A 17,093-nucleotide genomic window follows, 5' to 3' on the forward strand; every position below is an offset into this window, starting at 1 on the left:
TCACCCACATTGACTCACAATCAAACATGATTTTTCCAGGCTGCAGATCACCCTCAAACGCCTTCAAAATAAACAGATTATTATCAAATAACCAAGGCCTTTCCCCTTCTACCTTTAGCTTATCAGCATGATTATTGAAAACAACTACAAAACAATTCTTCCCCACCTCCTGGAACACTGCTGGTTTACTTAAGCGCCAAATCTTTGACATAATTGACATGATTACACTCTTGCTAATCACTCTATCAACACAAACTTTCCCCACCAGACACAATTCTCCTTTTTTAATCACCGCTTCCGCTTCCGCTTCCTCCTCATTCAGTTCTATCATCTCCATCTCCTCTTCTGTCAACTTCATTTGTTCCCATAATTCCTCTTAACTCTTCCATATCACTCTTTCCATCCCACTTAGCTTCGCTAAATTATCTTTTAGAACACTCAACTTCCTTCAAATTACTCGAAACCAGTAGGCTGTTTCGAACTCTAAACACCACCTCTATTTTCTCCCTCGCGAGCTAGAGAGAAAAAAGAGAGGAGAAAAATTCAATTATTTATACATTGATATATTTAAAATGTCAAAAATAAGTTAACTCTGCTATTAGTTTAGTGCAAACTTTATTTTTGTTTAAGAAGTTAAAATTTTGGAGATTCCCTTGTCCTTTGAAACAAAACTCCCACATTTTATTATACGTTTTTGAGTCAAAATAAGAATAAAATATTTATTATTATTATTATTATTATTTTTTATATATTTTACAATTAAAACCAATTATATAAGAGCATTGACCGTGGTTTATTATTTATATATAAATGTAAAATCACATTAGAGACAGTCTTTGCCGTTCAAAAAAAATTCTCACATTAAATTATGTATTTTTTAAGCCATAACAATAATAAAATAATATTTTATTATTATTATTAATTTTTTTCCTAAAATTAATTAACTTTTTGTTATACCTTACAATTAGCACTCACGGCAAAAATGTACAATGAGAGGAGAGAGAAAAAAACTAATAAAATATATATTAGAGAGTGAACAGTGCATCTATAAAGATGAATTGGCACTGTTTATAAATATGAAAATATTTACATATTTATAATTCAATATAAGTCAATTTAATGATCTAATTATGTAAATATATATTTGTATTTGCATAAACAAATGTCAATGCCCTGGGCTACCGTCTCATCTTCCTCTCTCTTTCTCTTCTCTCCCCTCCTCTCCCTTTCCGTCAGTCGGTCTCTCTCTCATCTCCGTCCAAGCCAGAGAATGCTCTTAATCCCCAAAAAAGGTGTGTATTGGTAGGTCAATCATTTTGTTGGGCTGTTAACTCAAAGTTTTGAATTGCAGCGAAAAGGATGAAAATTAATTCTTAAATAAAAGTGAAGAAGGTTATTGCTTGATATATGACTTAAATGCAATATTAATCTTTCAACATATGGGATTTATTATATGATTTGATGAAATAAATCAATGATACCGTGAAGACTATTTGCCGGAGTTCTCTCGGAAAAACTTGGCTTTAGTGAACATCTTTCCACTCTGGAAATCTATATCGTTTTATTTGGTTGTTCAATATTTCATTTCTTTCTCTGAATTGCTCTGAAATCTATATCTTTTATTCTCTGTTTTTCGCTTATTCTTTCCATATTATTTCAATGTATTTGGAGCAAACAATGGAGCTGATTTTCAGGAAATAAGAACCCAACAATCTAAATTTCAAGGCCAAAATGCTTTGACTTGTAATTTTGATAACTTGTTCGCTGTTCTTTACCATTCCGTTTACGCGTTAAATATACCTGTTTTAATTGGTGCTTCTGATGCATTTGATTTTTTCAAAACTTCAAATGAAAAAATAAAAACAAAACAAAGCTATTTAATCGTTTAAAAATTATTTAGAGCAACATTTTCTTGAACGCTTCATACACAAATACATGGTTTCCAAAACACAACGACACACGTTCATTCACTTCCCAGTTCCCACTTCTATATTTTATTTTACAAGGTTTAATTAATAGAAAAAAACAACGAAAAAAGCTTAGTTTAAACATTCAACCGGAAATTTCAATTGCCTTGACAACTGGTTTCTTCACTTCCACTTTGGGAACGGTAACAGTGAGAACCCCATTTTCCATGGCAGCCTTAATCTCATCCATCTTTGCGTTCTCAGGCAGCCTGAATCTCCTCAAGAACTTGCCACTGCTGCGCTCCACCCTGTGCCAGGTGTCGGTCTTGTCTTCCTTCTCCACATTCCTCTCACCGCTTATCTGAAGCACTCTGTCGTCTTCAACTTCAACATTCACTTCCTCCTTCTTGAGCCCAGGGAGATCCGCCTTGAACACATGGGCTTCTGGTGTCTCCTTCCAATCCACGCGAGAATTGACGAAAGCAGAATTCTCCCTCGCAAACTGAGATCCTGATAGAGAAGAAGAAGCGAGTGGAAAATTCTTAAAGGGATCCCATATTTCGAGCGAGAATGGATCGAAGACATTGCTTCGTCTGCCACAAAATGAACTTGGAACCAACGACATCTTCACTTGTTTTCTTTGACACTTACGTACGGAAGCAGAGCAATCGACTAAAATTGAGTTGAGAAAGATTACAAAAATCACTCAGGAATTCTTACAAGTTTTAAAAGCACGAAAATGGGCTCTCGGACTTATAGATTTGTTGAGGATTCTTCGAGTGATTTCTCGAGAACCGAAGGATTCTTCGAGTACTTTTCCGAGTGTTCTCGTTTTCTATTAACGCCTTCTATCTGCTCTGGCCGTGGTCCAGTATTTGGTCGCAAGACTTTCCAGCATCTTCGCGGACCTTCCAAAGAGGAAAAAAACACATCAGCAAAATCTAATGTTTTATTAAATGAATGTTTGCAACTCATTACATTTGTGGGGTCCACAAACTTTAGTTTATGAGCCTATAGGGTCAGCAGATGATGTTCCCACGAATGCCAAGAAAAAGTACGTTGGTCAAACGGCGGAAGCCACCAATAATGTTCCCGAAAGGGCCCACCGAGTATCTATAAGAGGAGAGTGGGCGGCATAGTAGTACGCTCAGCGATTTTTTTATTTTTAATATATTTAAATATTTTAAAAAAAAAAAAATATATATATATATATATATAAGTATACTTAAAATTACTTTTTTAATTATTAATTAAAATAAAAAAAATTGAGCAACGATCAAATAGAATGATCAAATTGAAGAGGTAAAGTAATTTTGTTTTAAGAGAAATATTTTGATCCCGAATTAGAGATTCAAAAAGTTCCAATAATTTATTTATTTATTTATTTAGTAATTAAGAAATTATTTTTAATGATATTGTGAATTTTTTTATTTTTTAAAAATATTTATGATGATTAAAAAATAGATAAAAAAATAAAAATATAAAATATACTTTTCGAGTGACATTTTCGATAAATGTATTGCTGCTCTATTTATAAATACCCAACTTGTAAGCCTTCGTATCATTGAAGAATTTGGAAAGTGTTTGTAGTTGTGGGAATCCTAAAGCTGTTCTGCTCTAATTGAAACCTACACCAAATCCATAAAGAAAAAAGTAATATCACAAATATGTGATTCGAGTCTTTTTGGAGGTCGACAAAGCAACATCTTTGATCTTTTTACCCTCCAACTCCGAGACCCTATAAGAGATTTTGCTTTCCGTTCTTTACTAACTTCTGCCCGTTTCCTCCCATGTTGTCGAGAAACCTCAGCTTTTGCCAACATCCAAATCGATTGGAAGGAGACACCAAAAGCCCACTTACTTAAGACGGATCTCCCAAGACTGAAGAAAGAGGAAGTAAAGATTGAAGTTAAAGATGGAAGAGTGCTTCAGATAAGCGGAAAGAGGAATTCGGATAATGAAGACAAGAATGACACATGGCATAGGCTGGAACGCAGCAGTGGCAAGTTCTTAAGAAGTCTTGGGCTGCCGGAGAATGTAAAGATGAAGGAGATTAAAGTTACAATATTGGAGAATGAAGTTCTCACCGTAACGATTCCTAAAGAAGAAGTCAAGCAGCCTGATGTCAGGACTGTTGAGATTTCTGGTTAATTACATTCCTTTGCATCTTCGATGGGAATGGAGTCTTTTTGCTTGTTCTGTTGGTTTGCAGTTTTGTGTTTTTGTTTTTTTTTTTTGCCTATGCTTCGAGTGTGAAGTATTTGGTGCTTTATATGATAGATTGATGGTGTGGAAAAGTTGATCATGCAAGTTTACGTCTGTATACTTGTTTCAAACTTTTGATTATTTCTCAATGACTTCTTCTATAGTTGAATTTTAGCTTCTTCGCATAGAGTTACATTTGGTTGAATAGGAAGAAAATAAGTGCGTGCGTGTGTGTGTGGGGAAAGAGGTCAAGTAAAATAAGGAAGTAAATAAATATAAAATTTCTTAATCAAGGTTGTATTCTAATTAAAGTAGTATTTATCAACTTTCCCTCCAATTCTAGATGGTGAAATTAATTTGAGTTTGGAAACAAGATCACAAAATCGAGGTGAAATGGTGAGTTTCCTGTAGGTTTATCCCTGATCACAAAATCGAGGTGAAATGGTGAGTTTCCTGTAGGTTTATCCCTTTGAACGCAAACAAACGAAAACTAGTCCTACCATCTGCTATCATCTTCTTCCCTTGCAGTTCCTCTTTTGTAAGTCCTTCACGGACACCGCCCATGCCATCTCTCTCTCTCTCTCTCTCTCTCTCTCTCACACACACACACACACAAATTCTTGTTAAAATGACCCAAGATGCCGAATAGCTCTAGAATATTGGAGTGCTGCCATCCTTTCCGGTTACGTACGTTGCTGTCATGGATCTCTGATCTAATAAATTCCGGCCATTGGTTTTTCTCCGTCAAGTTAAAGGTCATGTTATCCCTGTAAATACCCTGAACTCCGAAACTCTCCACAACGCACATCACAATCTCAAGTTATATTATTTTTCTTATTTCAAAATATTGTTCTCTTTCGAATTCCTACTACTTGGTCCATTTCGCAAGTTCCTCTTCTTTTCTTTGCTTAATCTGGGTTCTGTTAATAAATTGTATGTGAGGCATTTCTGTTATCTGTAATTTATTACGTCTATAAGTTGGGCGTTTGAATTCTCTTTCTTTTGAATATTTTAAGTTCAGAATGGTACCGTTCTGCGTGACGACAATCTTGCCAAAAAATGAGCAGCGATGAAGGTAGGAAAGCACCGAAACAATCTTGGCAAAAAAAAAAAAAAAATGCTGAAAATCGTATAATATAAAATCATCATTTGTCTTAAAATTTTAAATTAATAAAAAAGAGATATATTTATTTATTTATATTATATTATTAACAATTTTTTTACGTGTGGATCAGACTCTTATTTAATAAGTAGACTCAATACGTAAAATATTTAAATAAATTAGATAGAATATAGAGTCAAGATTAGCTTTGATGCCTTGAAGAAAATAAGTAAAAATAGAATTTGAAAGAGTTTTATAATTTCTAAAATTAATATTATGTGCATTAAGATTACTTATGTATAGGAAAAGAGAAAAGGGAAATAAAAAAATAAATAAATATAAGATCAGATAGTATTTTAATATACATCAACAGAATATAAGAGAAAATATTATATGAAAGAAAAATCAAAAGAAGGAATAATATTCTCCCTCTCTCCCGTAAAAAATTAATGACTCCATATTTGATTTTCCCCACAGGGAGAGCAGGCTTCCACTTTCTATTCCTCCTTCCTCTCCATTCCTCTTTCCTCAATTTATCTACATTGCCTATCATATTTTTTTTTACTTAGTCTTATTTTGTTTTCTTCAAAATAAAAAAAATAGATGTACAGCTTTTCGATAACTCTCGAGAGACACGCGTAGCATAAGTAAATTCACATGTTGAAAATCGTTTGTAGGAAAGTGGTAGGAGTGAAAGTTGGTCGGTTTGGACTGGAGAAACTGACCGGATGGGATCGACTCTAAAACAAGACCGGTCGGTCTCAGTCCCTAAAATAGAGGACCGAGAATTTTCGGTCCGGTTCCAGTCTAGGGGTTTCCCACCCCAGACCTGACCGGCTGAATTAAAAAAAATATTATTTATATAGCAATTGTATAATTAATTTTGTAATTTTCATCTAACCTATCACCATTATAAATTTTAAATATATTATTAACAAATTAATATTCTATCAGTTAACTAATGTATAATATCAATTAACTAATTATATAAGCTAAGAATATGATTTTCATTTAATTTATTATCATTAACTATATAAAAATAGTTTTATTGAGTTAGTTACACAATCCACATTAATAATTTACTAAATTTTAATTTAGTATTTTAAATAATTTTTTTTATTAATTTATTTTAAAAAAATAATAGGGTTGGTCCCTAGGGATGTTTGGTCCTGTCCGGAGAAAATGATGGACCGAAAATTTCGATTCATCGCCCCTCGGACCGGATTGAACCGATTTACACTCCTAGAAAGTGGCAATTTTGTGAAAATCATCGTGCGTGATTTTCACGAACCGCCCACATCTACGTGTGGTCCTCACGCGCCACACCTTCCGGCAGCTCTTATCGACACACCTAACAAATTATCGGACTCGCTACAACCAAATTTTTTAGATTTGACCTTTGTGGCTGAAAATAGATAAGCGTGTTGCCTTCACAACTCGTCACAAATTTCAAACTCTACCAGAGTTGGTCCAAACTGTGATCTGTCCTTTTTTGCATCTATGTTATTGCTTTCCTTTTTGGTTTTCTTATTGTTAATTAAAAAAAAAAATTTATCTCTTGGACGTTTATCTATAAAGGTTGAGTCCTCTATTTCTATAAAAGGTGATGTTAAATCTCTGATTAGGCATAGAGTGTTGTCTTTTTGACATTTGTCTATAGAGAATATCAGTGATAGTGAAGATTGGACTAGTCACAAAAGAAAAAAAATGTACTGGGGGAGTTTCGAATGCATTATTTTGATTTATAATGTCATGTTTGATATAGAGACATTCCAGAATGTATCCAATCATGGATATAAGTTTTTCTGATAAATCAATGATGACAATTTTCCCTTAAAAAAAAAAGAAAGAAAAGAAAAGGAAAAAAAAAAAGAAATATTAGAATGAAGAAAATGGTAATGAATAATGCATGGTTTCTGAGCACATAATTCACATATGGAAGTCCCATTTTTATTTATTTATACCAAATGAGAGAGGCCTAATTTGTACCAATGCTTTGCACCAGTATCTTTGTCCGTAATACATTTACACATACACTGTACAAACTAAGGACAAAGCTAGGGTGCACATCACTCCAAATATGCATATAATTAGGGTAAATAGATTTTTTTCCCTCTTTTTAAAATATTTTTTAAGCATCTTTAATCAGTAAGGAAAAAAATAAATTTACTAGTAATCATTTTCTTAACTACTAACAAAAAATAAAAATAAAAACTAAAATATACGAGTGAATATATTTGATGAGAACATTAATTTGGGAGTCATACAGCATTTTCCACGAACTAAACATATATGCAGCCAGAAAGTGATCATCACATACTTTCTTTGCACTCGTTTGTGTTGGGTCTCTTTGTGTAGCTTGGTTATAGTTGTGACGATCCAATTTGATAACATGATCCGAAAAATACCCGTTGTAGTTTTTTGGTTGATTTTTAGTGACGCCTGTCGCTTGAGCCATGAAGCTCCGATTTGCCCGTGTCTTGTGCCGTGTGTGATTAATTTCAATTTGTTTTTGTTTTTGTTTTTTGTTTTGCTTTTTTGTTTTGTTTTTTTGTTTTTGTTTTTTTGTTTTTTGTTTTTTTGTTTTTTTTAATCGTTACTAACAGTTCGCTTCATGTGTAGGAGCTAATGACCTCAGATGGGCTTAACCTCGATTCTTAACAGATTACAATACTTTTATTCAAAAAAAAAAAAAAAAAACAGATTACAATACTTTGGAGGTCCCGCTTGATGAATTGGGATTAAGGTGGTTAATTTTTTCGAGTGATGTTTATATTTTGATAATAAAATTCATATAATTTACAATATTTATATTTCAATTGTATTTTCAGTATTAAATTCTGCTTTCCTTTCCTCCATGACCTAATTCACGTAAGTAACACTTAGAAAAAAGAAAAAATGTGGCGCCCTCGACTCCCATTTGTGATTTGGTAGAAGTCGTGACACCGGGATGATGACTATACGGATCACACACACCATTGCCAAGTGCTAGTGTGTGCAAACATCCAATATGTGTGAAACATAAATAACGCAGGGAAAAATAAAAGGATGGTCAAAGCTAAGTACCAAAAAATTTTAGACAGTATAACCCAAAAAGTAATAATCCGGTTATACAGTCATTCGGCTAAAAATATAAATAAAGTGATAATAAGTCTCACGACAATTTTGGGAGAAAATAGAAAGCTCCAGCAATCACCCCTCCGGCGGAGCTGGTCCTTCCAGCTCAAATTCTCTAATCGCATATACGTTATGAAAGTGTTCCATTTTTCTCTACTACCTACATGCAAGATTGTAGGAAAAAAAAATTTGTTGAATATAAGAGAAAATATTATTTGGATGAAAAATCAAAAGAAGAAAGATCAGAATGATGAGAATGATGAATAATGCAGGTTCCTCACCAAATAACTCGCATATGGAAATTCTATTTTATTTAGAGCTCTTCTACTCATAATGGTACACATCACACTTATTTTTTATTTATTTATTTTTATTTATTCTTGTTAAACTAAAGAAATTCTTCTACTCATCATATCCATACACCATACATTTGGTAAATGAAAAAAAAAATTAAAAATTAAAAAAATCAGGTATGATGTATGGTGTAAGGATGATAAGTAGAATTTTTCTTTTTTATATACCATTGTATAATCGAAAAATTCTACTCATCATCTTGCCTACACTGCATACCACACATGATTTTTTTATCTTTTTATTTTTTTTTCTAAATATGTGGTGTTGGGATGATAAGTAGAAGAACTCAATTAGTTTAGTAAGAATAAAATAAAATAAAAAATAAAAATAAGTATGGTGTGTGGGTTGATGAGTAGCAATTTTCTTATGCATGCAATCAGAGATGGGTTAATTTGTACCAATTCTTTGGACTGGTATGATTGTATGTAATACATGCATACATACATAGTATGAATTGAACATATATGCATGCCAGCTAGAAACTGACCACATACTCGCTTTGCACTTGTTTGTGTTGGGCTTCTATGTGTCGAAACTGGTTATATTATGGCGGTGCGATGTGACAAATATTTGTTATGATTTTTGTTATTTATTTGTGGCTATGGAGCTCTAGCTTGAGCTGATATATTGTGTTGGGTGTGATTGATTTTTTTTATTATTTATTATTTATTTTTCTTATCATTCCTAGCAGTTTGCTTCATGTGTAAGAATAATTGTTAAATATTTTAACATGAAACTTTAATTTCAAAAATAATAGTCGACAATCTATGCTCTATAATGTTGAATCAAATAAAATAATATGATGAAGATTGAAGATAAAGTGACGTGGCAAAATAACTTTTCTGCTATGTTAATTAGGGTTTTGAACAAAATTCGCAATGGCTGCTGAGGGCCCCCTTGTAGAGGGGGTCTCTCCTGCTGGTTCCCGTTCTTTTGCAGATCTACTTCAAGCTCCTTAGCCCCTCTCAGAAGTGGAGATGGCAATGAGACCCCCAAAAATCATTGATGGAGAGTTTTGTTTCCTCTTCTCCCGGGAAGAAATCGAAAATGTTGCTTCATCATTTAGGTTTTTCATGGTCATCAAGTTCCTGCGCAAGAGGCCTTCTTTAGACAAGATAAGAGCTTTCACTAGAGTAAGATGGGGCCTCTCTGGTACATGTCTGGTCTCCTCGATGAAGAGATTTTGAAATATTTTTGTGAGAATGACAAACGAAAAATATTTTAACAAGACATTTTCGAGAGAATCTTATGAGATGGAAGGGGTTCCCTACTGTGCTGTTCAATGGACCCCTGACTTCAATGAGGAGTCTGAACCTCCCTGGGTCCCTGTTTGGGTATTTTTACCAGGATTACCGCCGCACTTCTACCACAAATCGATGCTCAAAATCCTCACGGTAGGGATCGGTAAATTTATTAGACGCGATAACTCTACTAAATGCGTCACACGCACTGACGGAGCTAGAATCTGTGTGGAATGGATGCCTCCAAACCACCGCTCAAATCCTTTTGGATTGGTCATCCAGGAAGACATTCGAGCCGATTACAAGAAGTGGTTTATGAGACCTTGCCCGCTTATTGCGCAACATGTAACCAACAGGGCCACAACCACAACACTTGTAGGCAAAACGAGAAAAAAACAGATCGCAATAGAGGATGGGGAATCACGAAAACGCACCCTGTAGGAGTACTGTGTCAAACAACCTATCATCTCGCCAGTGGAGGAGCTCAGGAATGAGAGATCCACCTGAAAGAACAACCTACGAAAAATGAAGGGGCACTGGTGAAGTTTTTGGATGAGGTACAGGATTTGGCAATGACGACCCAAGTCAACGATGAGGGGAAATTGACCTGATTGAGACCTAAGAAATTGAGAGGACTGCTGAAGATCTAGAACAAGGCCATGAACTACCAAAGAAGCTTCATTCTTCTTCGATGGCGGAGCCTGAAGCATCCTTCGTCGAAGATATAGGGGATCTTCTACAAGAGCAAGACGAGGAGAGCCAGCAAATCGTTAAATCGACATACTCTGTGCTGATTTAGCATGAAGATAATACCGAATTAATAAACTTGGTTGTAGAGGAAGAATCAAGTGAAGATTGGGAAAATCCCCTGAGAACTTTGAGGAAGAAATCGAAGAAGCATAAATCATGAAGGAGCTCGGGGAATCTCGAATTCGTAAAGTGAGTGGAGAAGCACAACCCTGAGAACTCTGAGATTCAAAATGATGCCGAAGGAGTTTCAGACTTAGAAATATCGAAGAAGATGCGAAGAGGAGAGTTGGTGTTTCCCCTACACATTGCCCACGACCTGCAAAAAGGAAAAGAGAGTGGAGAAGATGGGTGGGTTAGTGTCAGCAAGAAAAAAGAAAGGCATCATGATGGGGTCTCCTGCATTAGAATGGATGGTACACGTGGCTCACTATCAGATTAAGAAAGTGAAAGAGATAAGTTAAATGATGATATGCGTAAGGACTACCTTATAGAGGCTAAGGAACCCAGAAAACTTCAGAAAATGAGCTCTATTAGGGTGGTAACTCACCCTTCCAAATTTAATTTATAATCAAACCTATTATTTTTTGGAATATTAGAGGAGTTGGCACGTCTAGTATAAGGTTGAGGAAAATTATCAACAATTTTACTCCTAGTATATTAGCTTTGGTTGAACCTTTCTTGTTAGAGGATAGAATCTCGTCTCTTTTGGGTAAATTCAAATGCAACTCCTTTGTTACGAATGAGGTTCATGGCAGCAAAATCTGGCTACTGTGAAATTCAGAAGTCTCGATACAATGGGTGGCAGGCTCAAATCAGTACATCACTGTGAAGGTAGAGGATAATGGCCAGATTTTTCTTCTCTCCATCATATATACGAAGTGTAGTTAAACGAAAAGAATAGCATTTTGGGCGGACTTGGAGACTACGGGGAATATCGCTCTCTCGTGGCTTCTCTGTGGTGATTTCAATATTAACAAAGACGACTCAGAAAGAAGAGGCGACCACCCAAGGCCTTTCTCAGCCATGGAAGAATTCAATCAGTGTGTCCAATCCAGTGGTCTGATAGGTATGCGATCCAAAAGCACAAAAATGACTTGGTGCAATGGTCAAGGTGGATTAGGTCGCAGCTAGGCCATGTTAGATAGATGCTTTATTGATACTAATTTTCTTAACTCTTTCCCTAATGTTTTTTACCAGGTACTGGTGCGCACTACTTCGAACCACTCTCTTCTGATTATTAAGATGGGAGTGGACCTCTTCAAGTATGACCCTAGCCCTTTTCGTTTTCAGTATATGTGGACTGACCACTCTGATTTCTATAGTTTTGTAGAGGGGGGTCTTTGGTAAGACTAACACTATTATAAAAGACTTAGAGGACCATATTGAAACCTTAGATTACCGTCTTCAAGTCTCCTTTAATGATGAGGATGATAAGGAGCTATTAAAATCCAAGTTGGATCATTTAACTCAGAGGGATATAGAGAATACTATGCTTGCTCATCTAACCAAGAAGAGTTGGCTTAAAGATGGGGACTAGAATTCTGAATTTTTTCATGCATTCTTGAATGCCAAAAACCATAGAAGAGTGCAAAATATGTGCTTGTCAGATGAGACTGTTTTAACTACCCTTTTTGATATTCATAAATCTACGGTTGACTATTTTCAAAATTTTCTGGGTCGGTCTGGCACCTGTGTCCTATCGGACTTGAATGACCTAGTCTCCCTTATTATTACTAATGAGGGGAACCTGGCCATTGGCAGAGCCCCTACCATAGAGGATGTTAAGGATGCCCTATTTACCATTCCCATTGAAAGTAGCCCGGGCCTGATGGCTTCAGCTCCAGTTTTTCAGAGTTTGTTGGGGCTGGTTAAAGATGATCTTCTTGCTGCCACTCAGGATTTATTTCAAAACCACTTACTCCCTAGGTGTTATATTGCTTCTGCTATTGAGTTAATTCCCAAGATGGACAAGCCTACTAGCTTCGACAAATTTCGGTATATTAGCCTCTACTTTGTGGTTTATAGGATTTGTTCTAAAATTATCGTGGTTCGTCTAACTATTTCGCTCCCTAAAATGATCTCGCAGGAACAAGGGACTTTTATCCCAGGTCGCAGTATTTTTGAAAACATCAGTTTAACTCAGGAAATGACCCACTCCATTCATAGGAAATCGACAAGGGAAATGTTTTGATGAAACGACAAGGGAAATGTTTTGATGAAACTTGATATGTCTAAGGTTTATGATTGAGTGGATTGGAAGTTTTTATTACATGTTCTGAACAAGTTTGGTTTCTCTCCTCATGTTTGTGATTTGATCAATGCCTGTATTTCATCCTCGTGGTACTTGGTCATGATGAATGGTACCACCATGGGTTTCTTTAAAGGAGAGAGGGGTCTTAGACTAGGGGATCATCTATCACCTTACCTATTCGTCATTATGTAAGAAGTTCTCTCCCGTCTCATTAAGAAATATTTTGAGACAGGAAAAATTGGTCGTTTTACTCAAGCCAGAGGGACCCCCCCTTATTTCTCATCTTATGTATGCCGATGATATCGTTATATTTGCAAATGGTGGTAAGAAATCTATCCGAGGGCTTATGGAGGTCTTGAACAAGTATGAGGCCTAGGACAGGTCAGGTCCTCAACAAAGAGAAAAGTGCCACCTTTTTCTCAAAGAGAATTCCGGTTTCTAGGAAACATTCCCTCCTTAGACTCATTAGCTTCACTGAGGGTCATTTTCCTTTTCAGTACTTGGGGGTGCCTATAGTGGATGGTAGGTTGAAGGTTTGTGATTTTGGAGACTTGTTGGGTAAAGTAAAAAATAAGATTGCGGGTTGGAAGATGAAATTGCTCTCTGCTTGTGGTAGAATTATTCTCTTGCGCCATGTTTTAGCTAGTATGGCCACCTATCTCCTAGCTGTGTTAGAGGTTCCCAAAGTGGTGTTTACTAGCCTAAACAAGCTCCTGAGCTCCTTTTTTTGGGGTGAGTATGAAGGCAAAGGTCGTAGTAAATTGATTTCATGGAAGAATATTAGCACCCTTACTGATGAGGGTGGGCTGGGGATTAGGGACTTTGGGATGTTCAGAGAGCTTTACACATGAAACTTGCTTGGAATCTTATCAAGGGTTAGTCGCTTTGGGCAGAATTTTTCAGAGGCAAATATGTAAAAGGTGCTCACTTATCATTGCTGGAGTCCTTTAAAGGGACCCGTTTTTGGAAATCAATTGTCCGCAATATCCCGGAGGTCTTTAATAGCTCCAAATGGGTTGTGAGAGAGGGAAACATCTCCTTTTGGTATGACAATTGGGATACAGGAGGTCCCCTCAATAGTCACTTCCCTGTGACTGTTCATCCTTTGCTTAAGATTAAGGACTGTCGTATTGAAAATGGATGGGATACGTCTCTTTTGAATAGCTCAGTGGGTCATCAAAAGGCAAGCAAGTTGTACGAGTACTTGGCTAGACGGAAGGAGGGCAATGATGTGCTAGTTTGGTTGAGAGATACGGAGGGCAAATTTGCTACCAAGAGTGCCTAGGATTGCAATAGAATCCGGGGGCCTCCTATACCTTGGGCCCAGTGGATTTGACATGCCAATCTTCCTAAGAAAATTTCCATCATGATGTGGAAGACCACTAATAACTGTCTGAGTTTTGAAGAAAAGATTAAGATGGTGGGCATTTCGATGGCTTCCAAAAGCAACTACTTCCAAGAGGGCCATACTGAGGATTTGAATCATGTTCTCTGCACGGAGGACCTTCCCAGACATGTTTGGCGGCTAGCAACTACTCAAGTTGGGTCCATATGCCTTTGTTCCTCACTTGGAAGGAACAGACAAATTTCTAGTTTCGCCACGCAAGTAGCTCCTATCAGATACGTATTATTCTTGGTCTTATTCCCTCTATTATCTCTTGGAAACTTTGGGAGAGACGTTGTAAAGCCCGGGTATGAGGACAAAGGCCATACGGCTCAATCAGTTTGGCACGCTTCTAAATTATGGCTCCTATGTATCATGGACTAGATTATGACAATTTTCTCAGTATCCAACAAGGACATTGATATTTTGAATAGACTGGAGATCCCGGTTTTGTCTCCCAAGCCGTAGAGGGTTAGGGTGGTAAGATAGACTCGGCCCCAATAGGGTTGGGTTAAGCTCAACACTGACGGTAGTAGTCTTGGGAACCCAGGCCCTTTTGGCACCGGAGATGTTATTCGGGATGCTAATGGCAGTCTCCTTTTGGCTTATTCTATCTCTTTGGGTCAATGTACTAATAATTTTGCCGAACTCAGTAGCCTTTTGGAAGGAATTCGTAGATGTTATACCCTTGGGTTTCACCGTATTGAAATTGAGACAGATTCCCAATTGCTGGTAAATTGGATCACCAAGGATGACTGTCATACTTGGTACTTAGAAGACTACTGTGATGATCTTCAAGATTACCTGAATAGATTGGATTATACTATGAATCATATCTTTTATGAAGGAAATATTGTGGCTGACTTCCTAGCAAAGTGTGGGGCCGAGGGTTTGAACTCTGAATGGTCTGACAATCATACCTGGCCTAGTTGGTTAAGAGGTCTTCTTCGCATGGACAAATTGAGTTTACCACATCTGTGGGTCCAGTAAGGTTTGTACCAGGTAAGTCTTTTTTGGCTTGGTTATGTTCTTGTTTCTCTATTTTGGTTTTGTTTCTCCGTTGCAGGTTACCATGTACTTGGCGTGTTTTGTTGAAAGCAGTGTTGTTATTTTAATTATTGTTGTCCTTCAGGCTGGATTTTGACACCTGGGTTTTGTACTTTATGTAACCACCAGGTGTTGGCTATAACCACGATTTTCTTCCACCACAAATGAGAGCAATCAATAAACTTGGGGTACCGTTTTTGTCTTTTTTTTTTTAAATTACATGAAATAAAAAACATACTGTGAGGCATGAAAGATATAAATTTTAGTGTGCTATATTGGAGGGCTGAAGCCTGAACCTATGTTGCAGATTTGATTTTGCTGATGTTGAATTGGAGTCTAATTGCTAATTATTGTATGTCTGGAAAGGTTTAGATGCATTGATTGTGAGAGAAATCAGAACTCAAGAGCGTTGGCTTTAGAAGATCTAGAGAGAGCGAAAGTACGTATTTGTCTAGGTATTCTTCTTATGGAAAATTCTGAACGCAAGCGAGTTCGCGCACTCCTTCTACCTGGCATGCCACCCATAAAGGGAAGATGAGTGCTATAGCTACAAAAGGATTACACAAAAGTGAATTCACAAATTGAAGTGGTTTCATGTGATCAGTCAGATCTGCTTTACAATAAAAGTAGCTTTACAATCTAACAAACCATATCAAGTCACATCAGTTTATAGGATTACTTTTATATAATCATTTTGTAGTTAGAGTATTTCTATAAAAAGAAACGTTGCATTTTGGTCTTGTAAAATGAGGGTTGGTGGACGAGCAAGAGACGAAAATGGGGGAGGGGGGGAATTTCATGAAATTAAATGAAAATGGGATGAGAATCTCGGCCTCTTTGAAATGTGAAAATCTAAGGAATTATGAGATTCATCGGTGTGATTAAAGCTCATGCACTTGTCATCGCGCTTACGGTTGCTCGTTCGGGCACCCATTGACCAGCTAAGCAACTCTGAATCCTAGAAATCAAAAAATCATGTAAATAAAAGCATTCTCAGAGAGAATCACCAAGTTGAATTTGAAAATTAGGATTTTTTTTTTTTTTTAGGAGGGGCTAGACGCTTTGAGCTGGTTAGACCCAAGCTGCGACGCAATGTGGCTCAAACTTGCGCTTTAGGGATGAGCCGAAGAGAATATTTGAAGCGAAGTTGTTGTAAGATAGGGAATAAAGCTGTACATATGAGAAACTCGAAATCCTATCAGTGCATCGGAGCGGTAGATTTGAAGCAAAATTCAGGAAAATGTGCTCAAAATGCAAACCCACGAGATTTTTCTAGGTTGGAGAGAGAGAGATGAGAATAAATTTGAAAAGAAGAGATGGAGATTGTAATGTTCTTTTGTTTTCCTTTTTTTTTTTCTCTTAATAATATAACTTCTGACGACAGAGGGCCAATAGAAGCATTGGAATTTTTTTTTTTTAATATAATCAATTTTGCATATTCTTTATGCATTTCACTTTTATGATTAATTAAAATAGTTATTTTATATTAAAAAAAAATACAATCAATTATATTAATAGAATATACAAAAAAATATGTAAAAGTAGCACATAAAATTTTTAATAAATTTATGCTAAACTTTGTGGACCCAAGTTGTCGTTATATACACTGACCAAATTGCGCCACTGATTCATGGAGTTGGGCCCTCCACAATTAGGTTTCCATACCTTTGGACCGGAAGTGGTATCCCATTTTTGGGCCATTATTAGGTCCACAGGTAATGTTGGGAAGAATGCT

The 17,093-nt window shown here is 36.3% G+C and overlaps 2 protein-coding genes across 2 annotated transcripts; one reads left to right on the plus strand and one right to left on the minus strand.

The window, feature by feature from the left end:
* Window positions 1-1,879: 1,879 nt before the first annotated feature.
* LOC121239103 (18.1 kDa class I heat shock protein-like) lies at window positions 1,880-2,827 on the minus strand. The gene has a single exon (XM_041136239.1). It carries the CDS (start codon window positions 2,530-2,532, stop codon window positions 2,053-2,055), a length of 480 nt encoding a protein of 159 aa, XP_040992173.1. The 5' UTR covers window positions 2,533-2,827; the 3' UTR covers window positions 1,880-2,052.
* Window positions 2,647-12,036, plus strand: LOC121239528 (17.3 kDa class I heat shock protein-like). Its single transcript, XM_041136786.1, has 4 exons — window positions 2,647-2,894; window positions 3,515-4,164; window positions 6,678-6,682; window positions 12,025-12,036. Exons 1-2 carry the CDS (start codon window positions 2,647-2,649, stop codon window positions 4,056-4,058), a joined length of 792 nt encoding a protein of 263 aa, XP_040992720.1. The 3' UTR covers window positions 4,059-4,164; window positions 6,678-6,682; window positions 12,025-12,036.
* The last annotated feature ends 5,057 nt before the right edge of the window (window positions 12,037-17,093 follow it).

The sequence above is a fragment of the Juglans microcarpa x Juglans regia genome, chromosome 7D, assembly GCF_004785595.1.
Source record: "Juglans microcarpa x Juglans regia isolate MS1-56 chromosome 7D, Jm3101_v1.0, whole genome shotgun sequence".
Taxonomy (NCBI): Eukaryota; Viridiplantae; Streptophyta; class Magnoliopsida; order Fagales; family Juglandaceae; genus Juglans; species Juglans microcarpa x Juglans regia.